Source organism: Rhinichthys klamathensis, unplaced genomic scaffold (genome assembly GCF_029890125.1).
Source record: "Rhinichthys klamathensis goyatoka isolate OS25496 unplaced genomic scaffold, OSU_Roscu_1.1 h1tg000296l_1, whole genome shotgun sequence".
Classification (NCBI taxonomy): domain Eukaryota; kingdom Metazoa; phylum Chordata; class Actinopteri; order Cypriniformes; family Leuciscidae; genus Rhinichthys; species Rhinichthys klamathensis.
This window is the reverse complement of record NW_026606815.1, coordinates 543,614-562,831: the sequence shown is the minus strand read 5'-3', so window position 1 is coordinate 562,831 and position 19,218 is coordinate 543,614. Positions and strand designations below refer to the sequence as shown.

Genomic DNA, 19,218 nt, shown 5'->3' with positions numbered 1-19,218 from the left:
TATAATTCCTGCTCCCACGCGAAGGCGAGCAAATTACACACAAGCACTCAGGACTGGACACAAGTATCATAAAGTGCAAAACGCCTTCATTTTAGGTCATCCATTACTGCTCTGTTTATTGTCAGGATCACAACAAGTTTAAAATTTGAAAGAATTGTAACATGGTTTAGGGAAGAAAACATCATAGCATGGGTTAAATTTTTATAGCTAATAAGCACACTGTATTTAAGTTATACTCAAAAGGACACACTGAAAACTCCAAACCAAAAAAGCCTTTATTGTGTAGGCAGAGTACGAGAAGAATGCAGCTATTAGACTATTAAAATAACAATCACCCAGTCAAGACTTATGCACACACATCAAAATTTAACAGCAGACTGTTGGAAATTAACAATAACATAACAAAAGAAGTCTCATCAAATTTAACAGCATACATAGTACAAGTTGAAACAGGAAACATTTTGTTAAGTCCCCATGTACCAAAGTATGGAACTCTAAAAAGAACCAGCCAACCATTCACTGCACAAAGTGATCTTACAGTCTTTTAATTGCATCATCGATGTCCGACATTTGTTCCTTCAGCTGATTCCACTGCTCAGGATTCAACGAGATGCCTGAGGGTGATTCAATACAATTGATGGAACAAAAACAACTATAAGACAGTAATCAAATTAAAGAAATATTTTAAATGAAATATTTTACCTGCACTTAACCTGTTAACCTTCACAAGGACGCCGACACACTAAATTGTTCTTTGTTTAAATTAGTTCAAAGTACTATTAGATTTATGTAATTACCTGGACAAACTATACATCATTAAAAAGATCTAAGACTCAAGCTTCAGTATTTGACCAATTTTATTCTGAGAAACTTATAGTAACAGTTATGTCTTAATTTGTTTTTCGGAGTTATGAAATGAAAAAAGGAGTCGACACCTTTATTATGAATTATGACCGTCAGCCGCTCCAATTCAGAAAGAAACTGTCATGAAAGCGCTTGACAAAACAACGTCCCTCAGGGCTTTTAGTTCAAAAGTGTGCAGATTTGGTGAAATATTGGATTCTCATATGTTTACATAAAATTTCTATAAAGAGGAGTAATATTTATTCAACCTTTACCCAAAATGCGCTGATGTAATCATTATGAGCGCTGGATACTGTGATGTACTGGGTTTTCAATCATACTGGCAGCCTGAGGGTGCTCTATGCACATTTAGTCCATAAATGGCACTCTTGATGAACAAGCATATCATGTCATTATGACAATAATTAGTTCTGACTTTAAAATAAATTGCCAAGTGTCTGCTTTTTGTCTTACATTTATCGCACCTAAATGTTTGCTCTCTCATTGCATTTTTACAATGGGGTGATTTTGTTAGGAATTTACACAACACAAGGAAGCTTGATTTCAATCTTTGAATTAAAATTGAACAAAGTAGCACAAATAAATACAATAGAATAAAGACACCAATAAAGAGACCTATCCAAAAACTTTTCTCTTTATGTCTAACACTAGTATTAGGAAAGTAATCAAATGTAAAATAACACTGGGTAGTATTTTAGTCCTGACTAAATTAAATACATAGGCTATTAATCCCGATTCCTTCAAATTAAAGCTATCTTTTGTTGTTTTGAAAACAAAATTAATGACAGCCATGTCTTTAAGAGCTAGTGCACGGATCCTGTGTTCATTATACTGTATATACTCTAAACACAGTTGGTTATTTCTTAAATAAGCATAAAACGCATGTGTTTTATGCTTATTTAAGAAATAACCAACTGTGTTTAGAGTATATGCACCAAGACCGCAATTTTGACAATTTTGCATTTATGACTGTTAAAGAGAAAAAAAAAATGTTACTCGCGAGCTGTTTGTGAGGCGGCTTAATTTACTCCATGTATGCACGCAGAGAAAATCATCTCTCAGAGAGCGCACAAGCACTGAATAGTTTAAAACCGCTTGAATGTTTAAACTGGTAAGACTTAAAAAGACGTGCAAATGGTAAACTTTAGTCACGATGCAATGCTGGCCCGATTATGCAAATGAATATTCCGTCATGTCCCGACTCCTAAAAGCGAGTGTAGTATCGCCGCCTGCAGCGCGCTTGACGCTTGCCTTGTGCAACCTATTTTGAGAGACGAGAGAGAAGACGCAGCACAGCTGAATCACTCACGCTGTTTGTGAAATTGCGTCTCGCAGAAAGATTTAAAATGACTGATTTGATTTTTATAATCTGTGTGGATTAATTTACTAATACAACCTACATGCTAAAGTGAATCAATGTTTGCAGGAATTTCCCATTTCGTTATAAGTGGGAGACCTGCGAGAATTATTAAAATTATACGCAATACCCGCGCTGAAATTCGAGCCCTGAACTGTATCTGTTTTAGTTTGGGAATGCCATTTCTTGGGATTTTTTAAAAGGTGGGGGTGCTGGCTAACAGGATAAAGATATTTGACTAAGAGGTCAAAGTAGAATGACAAATATATGTGTATATATATATATATATATATATATATATATATATATATATATATATATATATATATATATATATATATATATATATATAAAATATATGCTGTCAAATCGATCAATTGCATCTACCATAAAAGTTTTTGTTTACATAATATATGTGTGTGTATCAGAGTTTCCGCTAGAAAAAAATGGTGCCGGTCAAAGTGACCGGCAGAGGTTTCGTTTAACGGACATTTTGATGATATGCCGGTCAAATATCGCCTCTTAATTAGTCAAGTTGAGGAAAACTGGAGGCAGGCCATATAACTTAAAAAATGACATAATCAGGCCGTATAGAATGCAACATGTTATTATTAGCCTAACTTTCAAATAGACGGAAAAAAACATGAAAGTCCGATTGGCGTCAATCAACACCAATTGTTTTTTTACTATGGTTTCACACACATTCACTTTTTGAAACATTGAGGCACGGATGTACCTAATACAAATAAATAAAACATCTCCAGTTAACTAGCAGATCATTCATTTAGTTCGCTATTAAATAAGAGATCTAGCGCTAAAATCAGTTGTTTTTGAAATCAAGCTGAGCGCTCGTGTCCGCTGCTATCAGTTGCATGGACGACGCGCTGCGCGAGTTGCGCAATCTTCACTCGGACGCGCGTTTCCATCTATCGCCGTTGCGGAGACTCTCACTCTACACAGGCGAAGCACTGCTACTTGGGCGCAGAGATATCACACAACACCTGAAATAAAGCTTGCCACAAAGAACCGGCGAAAGTAATGATTATGCATGAAACATTTAAATTGTTGATAAAGTTGACGATGCAGACTCGCCATCTTCGCAGTAGTGAACGCGCCTAGAGAGAGAAATGCACACTTCATATGAATAAATTCTTATTTATTAATCCAGGCAAATTTGTTGATGAAACATTGATTAAAATGAAGATACAATTTATACAAAACGAAATAAACTTTAAAGAAAGGCTTTCTACAAAATAAAATAAGTGGTCAAAATCATGTCTGACCAATTCCAAATGTTTTCCGATATATAGGCCTATTGGTGATCTTATGATCCTATCTTACTCATCTCATGCGGTTCCCTTTTCATATAGCCTAATCAACATAGATGAAATAAAAAAATAATAACATTATATTATTTATAAATATGAAACGTATATTTAAGTTTTTTAACTTATAATAAGCGTCACACCGTTCCGCTTTGCTCACATGCTCCGGTGTGTAGTCTAATGCATGTGTGCGTGCATGTGGTGGAGGGGTGCGATTTTCGAATAATAATCAACCCAGCGATCTTCGAATATTATTTTTGCTTGAAAATTTCGTTTTGTATAAATTGTATATTAATTTTAATCAATGTTTCATCAACAAATTTGCCTGGATTAATAAATAAGAAGCAAATATAGTGGACAATATAGGCTAATCAGGACACGGAGGCGTCGGCGCGTGCACACTTCTCTCTATAGGCGCGTTCACTACTGCGAAGATGGCGAGTCTGCATCGTCAGCTTTATCAATTTATCAACTTTATCAATAATATCAATGGGCCTGGCCATATTTGAAACGTCTCACTCAATCGTTCGTTGTTTAGGTCTATATTACAGCCGTTCTAGGCGTGCGCTTTATTTGAAATGCAGCATGCGATGTTGTTTAATAACTTTCAAACGGTAGAGCCTGTTCCTTTATAACATAGCCAAAGGTCGGTGTATTTTTGCTTTATATATTTTAGGCTTATTCTCAAATTCATATTGTGTTAGGGGGGCGGGATTATTACGCAATTTTAATCGGACAATTTGACCGGAGAGATTTAATTTTGTCGGACATTTCATTTTTTTCCCGGCCAATGTCCGGTAATTACCGGACAACGGAAACTCTGGTGTGTATGTGTGCGTGTCTGTGTGTGTGTGTATATATATATATATATATATATATATATATATATATATATATATATATATATATATATATATATATATTAGGCCTGTAGCGGCGCGTCGAAAATTCGTCAACGTCATATTTTTTTGTCGACGCTTCTTTATTTATTTATGTATTTATTTTTTTGCACCGTTCCCGGCGGTACAGCTCGCCACACACACGTGGGAGACCGAAACATTGCAGAATCGAGGACGAAACAGCAACCTCTTCACAGAATTCACAACAAAGCCATGCAAAAGTCCCAACAAAAGAAAAAGTCCTAAAAAAAACCAGCTCGCACTAAATCATCGAAGGTATGGGAATACTTCAAATTTAGTCCCAAACGTAAAGGTGTCGTTATTTGCGCTCTTTGTCAAATGGAGTTGACATCCCAAGTCTCCCGCATAGTGATAGCGGCTCCCTGATGACCGCAAATTAGTTAAAATCTCCCGGAATCTAGAGCTCGCGAGCTCTAAACCGTGTAGCGCGCGCAGCGAGGGAGAGAGCGAGAGACCTTGCGCGTGTGTGTGCAAATGTGCATGTGTGCCTTATGAAGCGCATGTAAACCCCACCCCCGTCAACAAAACCGAAAAATCAGTCCGGATGTTTTTTATGAGCACTGAAAACATTAAAATGAGCACCACATCCAAGTGTGATAGGGCTCATTTGAGTAGCCTACCAAACATTTTACAGTGTAGATACTCTGTAAGAACCAGATCAAAATTGTTGTGCATTGAATGTGCACTCCTGCAATTTCCATGTTACAAAAAAGAATCGTTCAATTAGCCGTTAGATTAGTCGACTAATCGATAAAATAATCGACAGACTAATCGTTTAATTAATAATCGTTTACCCCAGCCCTAATATATATATATATATATATATATATATATATATATATATATATATATATATATATATACACACACACACATATAAATGTATAAATATGTGTATGAATGTATACAGTATACACACACATTATGTAAACGAAAACTTTAATAACTAAAACCATGGTATATTCGATTAATCGATTTGACAGCACTAATATATATATATATATATATATACATATATACATACACACAGTGTTTTCCGCTACATTCATTCTGCCGTGGTGGTCCGCCATAGAGTTCTCAACGGGTCGGGTCGGCCCGACAAACCCGACGGGACCCGCGGGTTCGGGTCCAAAATATTTGCAAATGACTCGGGTCGGACCTCGGGCTTAATCTTTCGAATTGTACAGTGAAAAAAAAAAAAAACATTTATTATTCATCGCTGCTGTTCACTGTAAAGAAAGTCTGGCTGCTGCGTGCAACGTGCATCGCGACGCGAGGGCAGACCTGACGCCGCTGCGTGCACGCCTTTAGCCCGGAGAAGAAGATGGAGGTGAAAAGTAAACTTGCCGCAGGTGAAATCACCGTCGCTCAGGGGCGGCGCCAGATAATTTTTAACGCAGGTGCTGAGGGGGTGCTAGATCATTGGCAGGGGGAGCTGCGCAATTATATATATATATATATATATATATATACACACACACTATTATTTAAATGAGCAAAATTTATGATGAGATGTGCTCCAGTTCACGTGCAATGCAATCGCGCCCGCGCCTCCTATATCATGATCATTATTGTCTGCAATACTTGCTTCTTTTTTATTATATCCAGGCAATTGGTTGATGAAAAATTGATTAAAATTAAGATACAATTTATACACAACGAAATTCCCTTTTTAAAGAAAGGCTTTCTACAAAACAAAACTTAATTTAGTGGTCAAAATCATGTCTGACCCATCATATCTTCCGATATATTGCGCATCTTACTCATGCTGTTCAATTTTCATAATCAGCATAGATGTAAAAGAAACAACAACATTATAATATTTTAACAAAAATGAAACTAAATGCGCTTATTTAATGGCAACACATATAGTGGGCCTATATACAGACTATCTAAATATTGAAATTAACATTAACAATGCTGTAGAAGTGCAGTTTATTAATAGTATATGTTAACTAATCTAATTAAGTGTTACCGATTTTTTTATACACCGATTCAGAGGTCTCGTGAGTTCAGTGTTGAGTTAAAGTGAATGGTTAAAATGAGTCATTCGTTTGCGTATCGGACGTCTAGCCACGGCACACGTTGTGTGATTATCTCGGCAGTTTAGGACATCGCACAAGATTTGCGTCAATACAGAAAACATTTAATCACTGGATAGGTTTTTTCGTTTATTGAAATGTGGTTTATGTCAGCTGGATGGGCGGAACGTGGGAGACGTGAGAGTGCGCACGCGGCCGGGACTCTCTCTGCATCAAGCGCAGCAGTCATTCTATTCTACATCACTCACCGATCAAAAGGGTGGCGTCGGGCCGCGGGACGGGTTCGGGCAGATAATTCATGTTGATGTGTCGGGTTACATCGGGTCCGGGCTTTAAAAGCCACGGGCTGGGTCGGGTCAGGTTGTAATTTTCAGGCCCGTTGAGAACTCTAGTCCGCCACACCAAAAATCATCCCGCCACGGCTGCAGCTTCTCAGTGAGGTCTGATATTGTGCATACTATTGTGTTATTGTTAAGCCCCACTAAAGGCATAACAAACATTGTAAAGCACCATAAAGTTTTCGTGCACTATATTCCAAGACTTCTAAAGTCATTCGATAGCATAATGTGAGGTAAAAATTAATATTTAAGTCGTTAAGTTGAAGTTAATGGAAACTCATCTCTCCTCAGTCATTCTCCATTCAGCATTCGTTTGGTTACGACAGTAACACGACGACACTCTCTTCAAGATCAATGTTCCCATTGTTATACTTTATCTGTAGATAAAAGTCTATGGTTTGCATAAAATGACTTTATCTTGCTGGAATTTATAGCGCCAAATCATATTCCTTTCTCCTGGGTGTCTGTTAGATTACAGCACTGGAGTAGAGAGCACTATGAATTGTTCTTCATGCATACTGTAACTCAAATTTAAAACTGTTAAAAGAAAAGGCTCAATAAACTGTTGCATTGATACACTAAGCATCAAATATCTCTTCACTTTGTGCTTTGAACTTTTCAATGGAAGCGCTGCACGCTGTGACTTCGCGTTGCTTTAAGTGCATCATTCTGCGCACGGGATGCGCATAATCGCTTTGCCGCTCTTATTGGAGCCTTTCATATTATAATACTTTAGGGGAGGTTTAAACACCTGGGGCAAGGGGGGCGTGGCCCAAAGGAATATCACTCATGGGCGACGCCCCCTCCCCCTGGGGAAATGGGCCTGCCACCACAGCTGGAAAAAATCTTAGAAGAAACACTATATATATATATATATATATATATATATATATATGAAAAATAAATGCCTGCATAGTTACCTTTTTTTCCAGGCTTCATTTCACCAGCTTGGTCCATCCAGTACTCTCGAACATCAATCAAAACCTTGCCTTTGAAATCCCTGACGGTGACGTATCTCAGCTTCCCAATCTGTCATATATCAAAACATGAATGAGCCACAAATGACAATTAATTTGAAGTAGAGCCCGACCAATATGGATTTTTGGGGGCCGATGCCGATAAAAAAAAGCCAGATACCGATATATTTCGGCCGATATTATTTATGTGTATATTATAATACAGTAGCAATATTATGTATGTGTATTATAGTACAGTACCAGTCAAAAGTTTGTACACACTGTCCTATTGGTGTGTACAAACTTTTGATGGGTACTGTATATAGAATACACAGTATTTAAACAGAATAAATATATACACGTTTTGCAATGATCACTCAAATGTGGTGATCAAACACTTGTGTGACAAAGATATGTAATGGAGACAGGGTGAATGATAGAATGAGAATGATACATTTGAGCTGTAACCAAACTAGTTTGCATTGCATGTTATATTATATTATAAATACTGTTGCATAATGTTCACTAACGACTTTGTCTTTTAATTTAGTCACGTTATATAAAACATAACTTGTATCGATAAATATATCAAAAGTGTCACTGACAAAACCTTATTATCTTCTATTTTTAGTCTTAATTCCTCTAATCTCTACAAGTGGAGGAAGAACTCAGATTTTTTTACTAAAGTAAAATGAATAATATCATAATGAAAATGTTTTTAATTACATATGTGGGCTACAGTACTTTTATACTATTTTTAAATAAGTAGTAAGCAAAATGTACTAAACGTGAAACAGTGTTATAATTATATAAATTATTTCTTGTGTAACGTAGCGTTATAGGCAGAATGAGCTTCAACACTGTCTACACCGGACGCGGCCGTTATTGCTCGCGTCGCAACAGCTGTTTACCCTAGACGCGAAAAAGCGCCCGTTACAAAGCAGAATGGGGCATCAGTTTACTGTCGGAGATTTGTCGCTCGCGCAACGCATTTTAATCAATGTTTCATCGACCAATTGCCTGGATTTAATAAATAAGAAGTAAATATAGCAGACAATATAATCGGGACTTCTCAGCTGCGCGCTTTCCCTAGTCATCACAAGCTCACACAACGTGACAGAGGCTGGTAGCAGAGAAATCAATTCTGTAAATTACACTCCGCAAATCAAAAGTAATAGCCACCAGATGAAGAAGGGTTGGCTCTCAACAGAACATAAAATAGGCCTATTCATTTTATTTTATTTTTCGCGTTCGCATTTATGAGGAAAAAACAATGTTACGGACTGACAAGCTCTGAAAGCGGCACTAAAGTGCTTTAAAACTTTCAGAGACCTCAAACAGAAAGCAAAAAGCCTTTCATTAAAGTGAATTTCGTTTTGTATTAATTGTATCTTAATTTTAATCAATGTTTCATCAACCAATTCCCTGGATTTAATAAATAAGAAGTAAATATAGCAGACAATAGATAATCTCGACACGGAGGCGCCGGCGCGTGAACTGCAACTCGTCTCATAAATGAACCGAAACTCAGCGTATAGACCTGAGAAATATATATATATTGAAATGTCTACTTTTAAACGGAACAATTCAAAACGAAAGACAGACTGCTCTCTGCTGTAATCCGTATGAAATGTGCATTTCTCTCTGGCGTGTTCACTGAAGATCGCGAGTCAGCGTCGTCAACTTTGCAGAGACACTGACTGAAAACACTTGTTATTTTGCAAATAATATTGTTTATTAATAAAAAATGAAAATGTCTCCTTGCTATATTTGATGTATTCACAATCATTACTTTTGCCAGTTCTTTGTGACAGCTTTTATGTGCTTTATTGGCATCGCCACCCTTACATGAATCAGCGCACCCGCATTTTTTTTTAAATATTTATTTATCGACCATTATAAATGCCGATACCGGTAGTTAGAAAAATGCCTAATATCGGCCGATAATATCGGCCCCGCCGATATATCGGTCGGGCTCCAATTTGAAGGATAGTAAATATCAGATTTATCATTTATCAGTAACACTGCTTACAGTCAAACACTGAAGAATTTAAAGAACATCAAAACAGTATAAAATGCTGGTTCCAATGCAAAATTACTTCAGAACCTTTATGCATACTCTATATTCAGCCTTTGTGTATTCTGTAGGAGTTTTTGCCCTTAAAGGCACACTGTGGAATTTTTGGCCACTAGGGTGCGCTCGACCTGTAATTTTCACGTCTAGTGCCCCTAGAGGCCACAAGCGCCGCAGCATTGTCGCAAAAGTCAACAAACATTCAACCTCCCGTGTCTTTATGTGTGTGCCGACGGCATTTGATTTGTATGTTGGAGAAAGTTAATCGACTCACTACTGACCAAAATAATAATATAAATATAAGATTAATAATATAAATCCTATAAAGAAAACAAATTGAATAAAAGTAGCATACGCAGAAAACAATGTCTGATCAGGTAAGTTGGATTGACAAGGGTTGCCCAATCCTGCTCCTGCCGATCGTCTGTCCTGCACAGTTCATCTCCAACCCTAATCAAACACACCTGAAGCAAACAATTAACGTCTTCAGGATCTCTTTGCAATGGGTTGGAGATGAAATCGAGTAGTCGGGAAATCGTGTAACAAAACTGATATAACTCACTACATATTTCCGTTATTTGTAGTCTTCAGTTTGTTTTTCCTTTTACACAAATACAAACATATATGAGCTGAAAGGAAAAAAAAACATTTACATTTGTATACGGCAGTATGTTGTGACATTTATCAGTTTTGTTACACGAATTCGCAGTAAATATTACATTATATATACACTTTTATGCCGATGTTTATTTTAAACTCTCCCTTTTTCTTTTTTTGATCTCCTCTGACAAAATCTTTGCTTTCTTCCCTTTCTTCCGAGTAGCTGTTGATTCAGCCATGACGACAACATACAGACGCCGGCAATCAAACGCGAGTTGAGCTCTCACGTTAGAATTTGAGGAAGTTGGGGTGGTGGGGGAAGTGGCGTATGCCGTAAAGCGGTCGAATTTTGTAGTTCTTTTTGTGCTCGGGTTCCTACCCGAAACCCGAAGTTACATAGTGCTAGTAAAAGCGATACAGACACCTTCAGGCTTCGGCAGACGTGTCATTCAACCTATTGTAAGTCGATGTTCCATCTCAATGGGTTTTGGTAATATATTATAAAGGTTGAAAAGTTCCACAGTGTGCCTTTAAATAAACCGGAACAACAAAAAATTGATAAGAGACACAAAGAAACTAAAAACAGACGATATGCTACAGTTAAATATGTTAGCTGACTAGTCCATAGAAAAAGTAAGTCTCCATTACAGATCAATAATAGATCAATTGTTTTTCTATTTTGTATTACACTATTGCTAACTGGGAGTAAGATAATTTATGTCAAATCAGTATTACATGCCCATGTATTTATTTACTTGCAAATAGGGGTGTTGAAATTAATAATTTCTACAATGCAAACGAGGACAATTCTGCATCGATGCAGTAATAGACCATAATCGATAATAGCCGTTATAGCCTACTGACGTTTCTCTGACGTCATTCATCGCTTATGCACTTATTGTCTCGCTAGCATAAAATGGCGAAGGCGAACACAAAAGCGAGTAATAAAAAATGCACCCACTATTTTAACATTCACAGCGTCCGTGCGTGTGCGAGTGTGTGTAAAGGTCTGAGTGCATGGGTGTGAGCATTATTGTAACTTTCAATATTGCAACACAACGTGATATCGAATCGTTGACATGATCCTCATAATCAAATTCAATCATGAGACCAGTGATGATTCACACCCATACTTGCAAAGTAGTTTTGTAAAAATTGAGATAAAGTATAGTAATAAAATTCAAACTCAACCTGGAACATGTTATCATCACTGTTTCTGTCACTCTTAGCAGAGCCGCTTGGTTTGGAGGTCTCTCCGCTTTTCTGCTTTTTTGCAGGCTTCTCAGGAGCGCTGGCCTTCTTTCTTTTGGCCTTTGGTGAAAATAAGGACACGCATTTAAGGACTAAATCAGAACTAAAAATTACTATATATAGTTTCCAACTGCAAAGGCTACATTCATTTTGATGCATTCGTGTAAATCCATGTTCATACCTTTGTTTCTGTATCACTGTCTGAATCACTGCCAGAAGAGGAAGATAGCACTTCTTTAGTCTTAGGCATGCTGCTGAACACAAACAAGAATCATTTTTATGTAAACTATTATTCAACACCGCCCCCATATGGCCACTTAAAGAAACTAACAATAATCTTAAAAACCATGGACATTTCTGTTGTGAATATACATGTTCTGTGGAAATTCATTAGTCAAAAGGTGTGAGAAACCCTGTTTTATAATATATATAATCTCTATTCACCAAATGGGCCCTTGGTGTGAAAACATGTGCTTTATACTACCTGCTATATTAACATTACAGAACTCAATGGAATTATCTTCTAATTACTTCCAACCAAAATTAACTTAAATGTAAAGTAAATAAATGCTACAAAATAGGTTCATTAATAGTAATACAAAAATCATGAAATAACAACAAATGCCATATATATTATCTATATAATTTGTCATCACTGGACAAGTGTTACACAATGTTGCTTCTATGCAAACCCCCCACCCAAAAAAAAAAAAACACGTTACAAATCACACGTGATTACTCAGAACAAACTAATAATTTATCTGACACCAAATTATTTAAAATGTTTACTTATTAAGAGTAATGGTTCACCTACTAACTATTAATAATCATATTGTAATGGGTGAAATCTGAGGCCAGGCACTGTAAACAGTTTCGTGAGATTTTTAAAGATTTTATTGAATTTCTAGACTTTCTCTGACCTGGAATCCAATTATAAGATTCACTGATATTCCCAGGGTTTACATTATTACTATGGCAATATGAGGTTTATTTTAACGAGTCGACCAATATTGGTTCTTAAAAAGTAACTACTAAAGTAAACATTCTAAAAACACATGCAACACACATTTCCTAGCTCTAACATGCTGCATAGAGACACGATTTTCAACGTTTCTTAATCTAGCCTACCTAAATTTTGCATAGATTTTTAAAAGCTGTCAGAACTAGCTGCGCATCCCTTCCCTTCCACCGATCGCAGAGTAATTACGAGAGGATTGTCATCTTGGTCGAAAATATCCATAAAGCAAGAGACAGATTTGAGGCTTCCCCGGTCAATAATGACTTCGCTTCAGCGATTTGCTTTCACATACGGGGACGGACGACATTAAATTGCTTTATTGGTTTGTTCAACCAAACTGATGTAGCAGCTAGTTCAAACACCGGCGAGTATAGCGGGGCTGATCAAGGGCCTCTGCATCCCAAATCTAAGGTGGAAAAATAGGCCCTGAATGACACATGCCGTTTTTGTATGATTGGTTTTTATATAATTCTTCATGTTTGTGCGCTCACTTAACAAGTGCATGTCTAAAATTGACGGTTTACAATTCGCCTTCATATTAATTGAATAGGACTTACGTTTACGTTGTGCAGTGGGTTATAACAGTCAGTCACGCTTAGCGGCGGGAAGTCGAGGAATCGAGAACCAACCAAAAGGCTAATAACGTCTTAGAGGGCATTGTGGGAAATGTAGTTCTCATTGATCCTTCAGAGTTCAGACCGGTGTAATTAATGGCTAAATCGAGTCCTCCTTTAGGACCCAGGCGTTAATGCCTGATAAAAAGTTGTTGTCACGGTGTCTTGACTAATCATTACCTATTTAACTATTGAATGATGTTCATTAAGTGCACAAACAACGTGCTTGAAATATAAAATGGATGCCTATGTATTGTATAATAAAACAAACTGAAAAACATCCATGCCTAACAATTACTTTTTCATTATAAGGATTGTTGCAACATACTATGTAATTTTACACAACAATTGTAATGTGGTATAGTATAATACTATAATAATTATTTTTTTTATAAATATAAATGCTTTTTCACACAAACATCATTAATTTGAAACATGTAATTGGGAACTAAATTGGAAGCAAAAAACATGTCCAATATAAGCTAAGCTAGCAGGCTAATCGGGTATATGCTATGCTAGACTAGTACATAAGCTAACTAAAAAACAGTAAGAACGAGAAATACTTGATTTCACAACCTATAGCTTCTGTTATATGCTAGTATATAGAACCATGTCATTTAAAAGACATTAATGGTCATTATAACGCATTTCAAACTATATAGGGGCCTATATATGCCTAAAAGTCAGTTGAACCAATAGGATCACTTGGGGGTCCTAAAGGAGACCCGATTCCTGGGGGGATCGATTTCTCACCACACCGGACGTTTGTCAATGTCTCTCACAAGAAGGCGAGAGAGTTTTAAAGTAATGCCGTTAATGAAACTCATAACTTATTTTGCTATGATTGTTCGGCTGTTATAAAAGTCATACTCAGAAGTTGGATTATAGTGGGAAAATAACAAATCTGGGTTTTATAACTCTTATGTTATTTGTGGGGATACACTTAATGCTTAAAGTCACCATGAAATCTTTTTTTTTATTATTATTATTTTTATGGATATAAGTATTTATTATAAATGATTTATCTGCTATTTTTTTATTCACGTGCACTTGTAATCTTCCCTTTCAGCTTGCAATGACATCTAGATGCATTCACACCATGTCATAATTAAGATTGTAAAAAGCGTTCACGTCCTTGTAGAACTCGTAATTACAACTTGTATAATGGGAATGACTGTTGCACCTCCTGACTACTGCAGATTCATATTGGCTTTGATAGTGTTGCCATAGAAACGCATACGAGTCCGAGGTAGTACAATGTCACGTGTTGTCTTCTCATAAAAATGCAATTACAACATGGCATGCCCTGAACTAAAGACTTTATAGCTCTGCCCCAATTCAGAGGCTGCATCTTTCGAAGGCCGCGAAGGTCGGACCGAGCATTGTTGAATGGGACGGTCTAGCCTAGAGAGGATTGCTCTTGTTTTTGTTTTGTTTTATTTACTTTTGTATCATTAGATATTTGAGTAAGTTGAAACCCAATACTTACAAGTGTAATTCGGCAATTTCTCTCAAAACATCCTCTCGTCACTAGCTCGCATTGAATTCTGGAGTAGGCAAGGCCGCGAAGGATCCATCTGTTATGCCCTTCATTTCACGGGAAACAAAGGAAGGACGCATTTGGAGGAGCCATTTGAATGTCCGAAGGTTTGAGTGTCCGAAATCGCCCCCATACTCTCATTCACTATTCCCTACATTAGTCCACTAATATAGTTCAGTTGAGAGAGTGAATGAAAACAAGTGAGCGAATTCGGACACATGGGTGTGCCGGAAAGCTTCCGCTTTTGCATATATAGTTTGTGCTTGCTGTTTAATTATTTAAAACCAAGCAAAATGGCAGCTAGAAGTAGTAAAACTAATTTATACATTGTGTAACAGGTATTAATTATAACTTGTGTTTTATTTTAAATTCACACAAAATCCTTATGGTTTCTGTTAGAAATTAATATCCATATGTGAGAAAAGGAAAATAATTAATTTTTATATATATCTTTATGAGTTTTGCGTTCGTCGCAGTTGTGACGTCATTGGCGCGTTGTGCGCGCTTTCGCTTCAGTCCGCGGGAGATCTGAGCAGAGCGAGGTATGTGTTTCGTGGAGAGGCATCCAGCTGCAGCCCCGCAGACTCACTTCTCGCTAGACACCAGTGGCTGGACACCAGTGGATGGACAGCCTACGTCATTTCCGTATCGTCATTTCCGTATCGTCATTCACTTTTCAAATTTGACGCGCCATGCAGATGTCAGCGGTAAGAAAAAAAATATAAACTGTCGATGATTTATAGGTCATGTCAGAATTCAAATGCACAAACTAGCTAGTTAAAAAATCGTCTTGTTTTCAAGGTACTTTGTCGTGTTTTTTAAAGGTATTAGTGAACTCTGGTGTGCCTCAATTCTAGAGCTAGGTTGCTACAATAGAACACTTGTACTCTAATAAAGTTAAATATAAACATGCTCATTCTAATCATATTGTACATCTGTTCTTGCTTTAGGTGTGGTGAATGTCAAAAAACTGCCCCAGGCTGTAAGAGACATGTGTGTCCCTTTTAAAATTGTACAATGCAGAAATTGCAGATGTTCTTTCAAAGACTGGGTGGGGTAACGTTACCGTGGAAACGGAAGACGTGGAGACCTGCGAGGGTTTTATACAGACCCTGAATTTCCTGAGCATTGCCCAGACTGCCAGTTTTAGGGGGCAGGAATGAGGTGTGGTGTGCACAGTGTGCAATAGTTTATTTGGTCTATAGTCTATAGTTTATTCTCTTGAAATAGGGACTTCCCCCACAACCTTATGGGCCTGACTGTGGCATCTTCATTCTAATGGTCAGATTTGACTAATTTTACTAATTAGATTGTGTAATTTCCAATAAATATTGCAAAACCATGAAGTGTTAATTTGATCTGGATTGTTTGGTAAATTGTCTGATCATGTGAATCTACGTATATTTTAAAAACAGAAGTGGTTACATTTAAAAAAAAAAAAAGAAAAAAAAGAATTGAATATCCAAATGGGCAAGGCAAAAAACTGTGGTCAATTAACATGTACAAGTCTGTTGTATTGACAAAACGTTATAGTCCATTGATCTAGGCTGAATTTAAGTCACAAAAAATAGTGATATGATCTGAACAATATATATTTTTAAGGTGGTTCTTGTGAATGCAGTTTGCATGAATTATTGATGTTATAATATTAGGTATATAATTGAGAATTGTTTTATGTAAAGAGATATGATAAAGATCATATTTCAATTTGCACACAGCTTTTATATTATATATTTTAAGTCATAAAAGTAAAATGACAATACGGAAAAGACGTGTGCAATTAAGCCTGCAAAGAATACTGTCTATCCACTGGTGAAAACAGAAAATAAATATGCTGTCTATCCAGAGGTGAAAATCTAAAATAAATATGTCTATCCAGAGGTGAAAATCTAAAATAAATATATGTCTATCCAGAGGTGAAAATATAAAATAAATATGCTGTCTATCCAGAGGTGAAAATATAAAATAAATATGCTGTCTATCCAGAGGTGAAAATATAAAATAAATATGTCTATCCAGACAGAGGTGAAAATATTAAATAAATATGTCTATCCAGAGGTGAAAGAGGTGAAAATATAAAATAAATATGCTGTCTATCCAGAGGTGAAAATATAAAATAAATATATGTCTATCCAGAGGTGAAAATATAAAATAAATATGCTGTCTATCCAGAGGTGAAAATATAAAATAAATATGTCTATCCAGAGGTGAAAATATAAAATAAACATGCTGTCTATCCAGAGGTGAAAATATAAAATAAATATGCTGTCTATCCAGAGGTGAAAATATAAAATTAAAATGCTGTCTATCCAGAGGTGAAAATATAAAATAAATATGTCTATCCAGAGGTGAAAATATAAAATAAATATGCTGTCTATCCAGAGGTGAAAATATAAAATAAATATGCTGTCTATCCAGAGGTGAAAATATTAAATAAATATATGTCTATCCAGAGGTGAAAATATTAAATAAATATGTCTATCCAGACAGAGGTGAAAATATAAAATAAATATGTCTATCCAGACAGAGGTGAAAATATAAAATAAATATGCTGTCTATCCAGAGGTGAAAATATAAAATAAATATGTCTATCCAGACAGAGGTGAAAATATAAAATAAATATGCTGTCTATCCAGAGGTGAAAATATAAAATAAATATGCTGTCTATCCAGAGGTGAAAATATAAAATAAATATGCTGTCTATCCAGAGGTGAAAATATAACATAAATATGCTGTCTATCCAGAGGTGAAAATATTAAATAAATATGTCTATCCAGACAGAGGTGAAAATATTAAATAAATATGTCTATCCAGAGGTGAAAATATAAAATAAATATGCTGTCTATCCAGAGGTGAAAATATAAAATAAACATATGTCTATCCAGAGGTGAAAATATAAAATAAATATGCTGTCTATCCAGAGGTGAAAATATAAAATAAATATATGTCTATCCAGAGGTGAAAATATAAAATAAATATACTGTCTATCCAGCGGTGAAAACGGAAATTAGCGGCAAAACGGAAATGACGGAGAAAACGGAAATGACGTAGGCTGTCCATCCACTGGTGTCCAGCCACTGGTGTCTATCGAGAAGTGAGTCTGCGGGGCTGCAGCTGGATGCTATTGGTTTCGTGCACTCCTGATATAAAGTTTGTTAAAAGTGGAAAAAGAGTTATTAATTAATTGATCTGTGTTTTGTCGGGATGTAAATGAGTATGCATGCCATTTATCTTTCCTTTAAAACAGTTTTACCTGTGAAAGTGAAGTTTTAACCGAGTAAATGCAGTGCGATGTTGTATGTTAGTGTAAAAGTTGGCCTGTGAAGCGTGACTGTTAATTTCTCTTCTATTCGACTATTCGGCAGGAGCTGGCTTGATTACACAACCTGATTTTATACAACAATTTAACAGCATTTTCCCAACTTGGTATTTCACAGGTATGGTTAAACATTTTGATGTGGTTTTGTGATTCATTGTGTTTAAAATTTAATTGGTTCTATGTATAAACCAAATGCTGGAAATGTGGGTGATGGATATAAAATGAGTTTAATTTGAATAAGTGTTTGATATATTACAAACAATGTCAATATATATTTTTATATTCATTCATTGGCTGTTTATGTATGTAGAGGACATTTTCTTTATAATGCAATGTTGTAGGCCTATGGGATGTGATATTATTTTAGTTATTGTAAATGAGATTCTGGCTGTAACGTGTGCTCTCGCTTCAGTCCGCGGGAGATCTGAGCAGAGCGAGGAGCTGGCTTGATTACACAACCTGATTTTATACAACAATTTAACAGCATTTTCCCAACTTGGTATTTCACAGATAAAAGAATCACTGAACCAGCAATTTCGACTCCAGTCTTTATTCACCACCACCACACACAACACAACGCAGAGGGGTAGCCGAACCGGCTACATTGGTGCCGTGACCCGGATTCCCAGAAGGATCGACGTCAGATTGACCGCCGGTCGTTGCTGAGTACAACATATTTCGTTTCAATGGACTGAGTTGAATTCTTCTTTTCCTGTCTAATCTGCTGGAGAGAGAGGTACAAAGACTGAGTATTACAATACCAAAAAAAAGAAAAAAAGAAAAAAAAAACACTTTCATTGTCATATTGTTTTAACTGTTTTTGTAACAATGTCTTATACTTATGTTGTGGAAGATATGCAAGATGAAGTATACATTGGTGGGGGGAGAGGGCAGTTCTTTAGGGATATGGCTCACACTCCTGGAGCCGCAGGTATCGCTGACTCTCCAGTGATTTGATCCACACGCATACAAACTGATAGACAGGCTCCCAAGTCAGAAA

General features: G+C 36.4%; 1 protein-coding gene across 3 annotated transcripts in view; it reads right to left on the bottom strand.

Annotated features, from left to right (window-relative positions):
- Positions 1-259: 259 nt before the first annotated feature.
- The window catches only part of sub1b (SUB1 regulator of transcription b), a 137,459-nt gene continuing 118,500 nt past the window's right edge, over positions 260-19,218 (bottom strand). The window contains exons 1-5 of one of the 3 annotated variants that reach the window (XM_056270040.1): positions 13,303-13,332; positions 11,909-11,978; positions 11,668-11,787; positions 7,767-7,875; positions 260-614 (exon numbers count right to left, since the gene is read on the bottom strand). In XM_056270040.1, coding sequence (XP_056126015.1) covers positions 535-614; positions 7,767-7,875; positions 11,668-11,787; positions 11,909-11,977 — 378 coding nt within the window. In that variant the 5' untranslated portion in view covers position 11,978; positions 13,303-13,332 and the 3' untranslated portion in view covers positions 260-534. Of the gene's footprint in view, positions 615-7,766; positions 7,876-11,667; positions 11,788-11,908; positions 11,982-13,302; positions 13,333-19,218 lie in introns of those variants that run through there. The other 2 variants (XM_056270041.1, XM_056270042.1) reach the window with 2 other exon arrangements.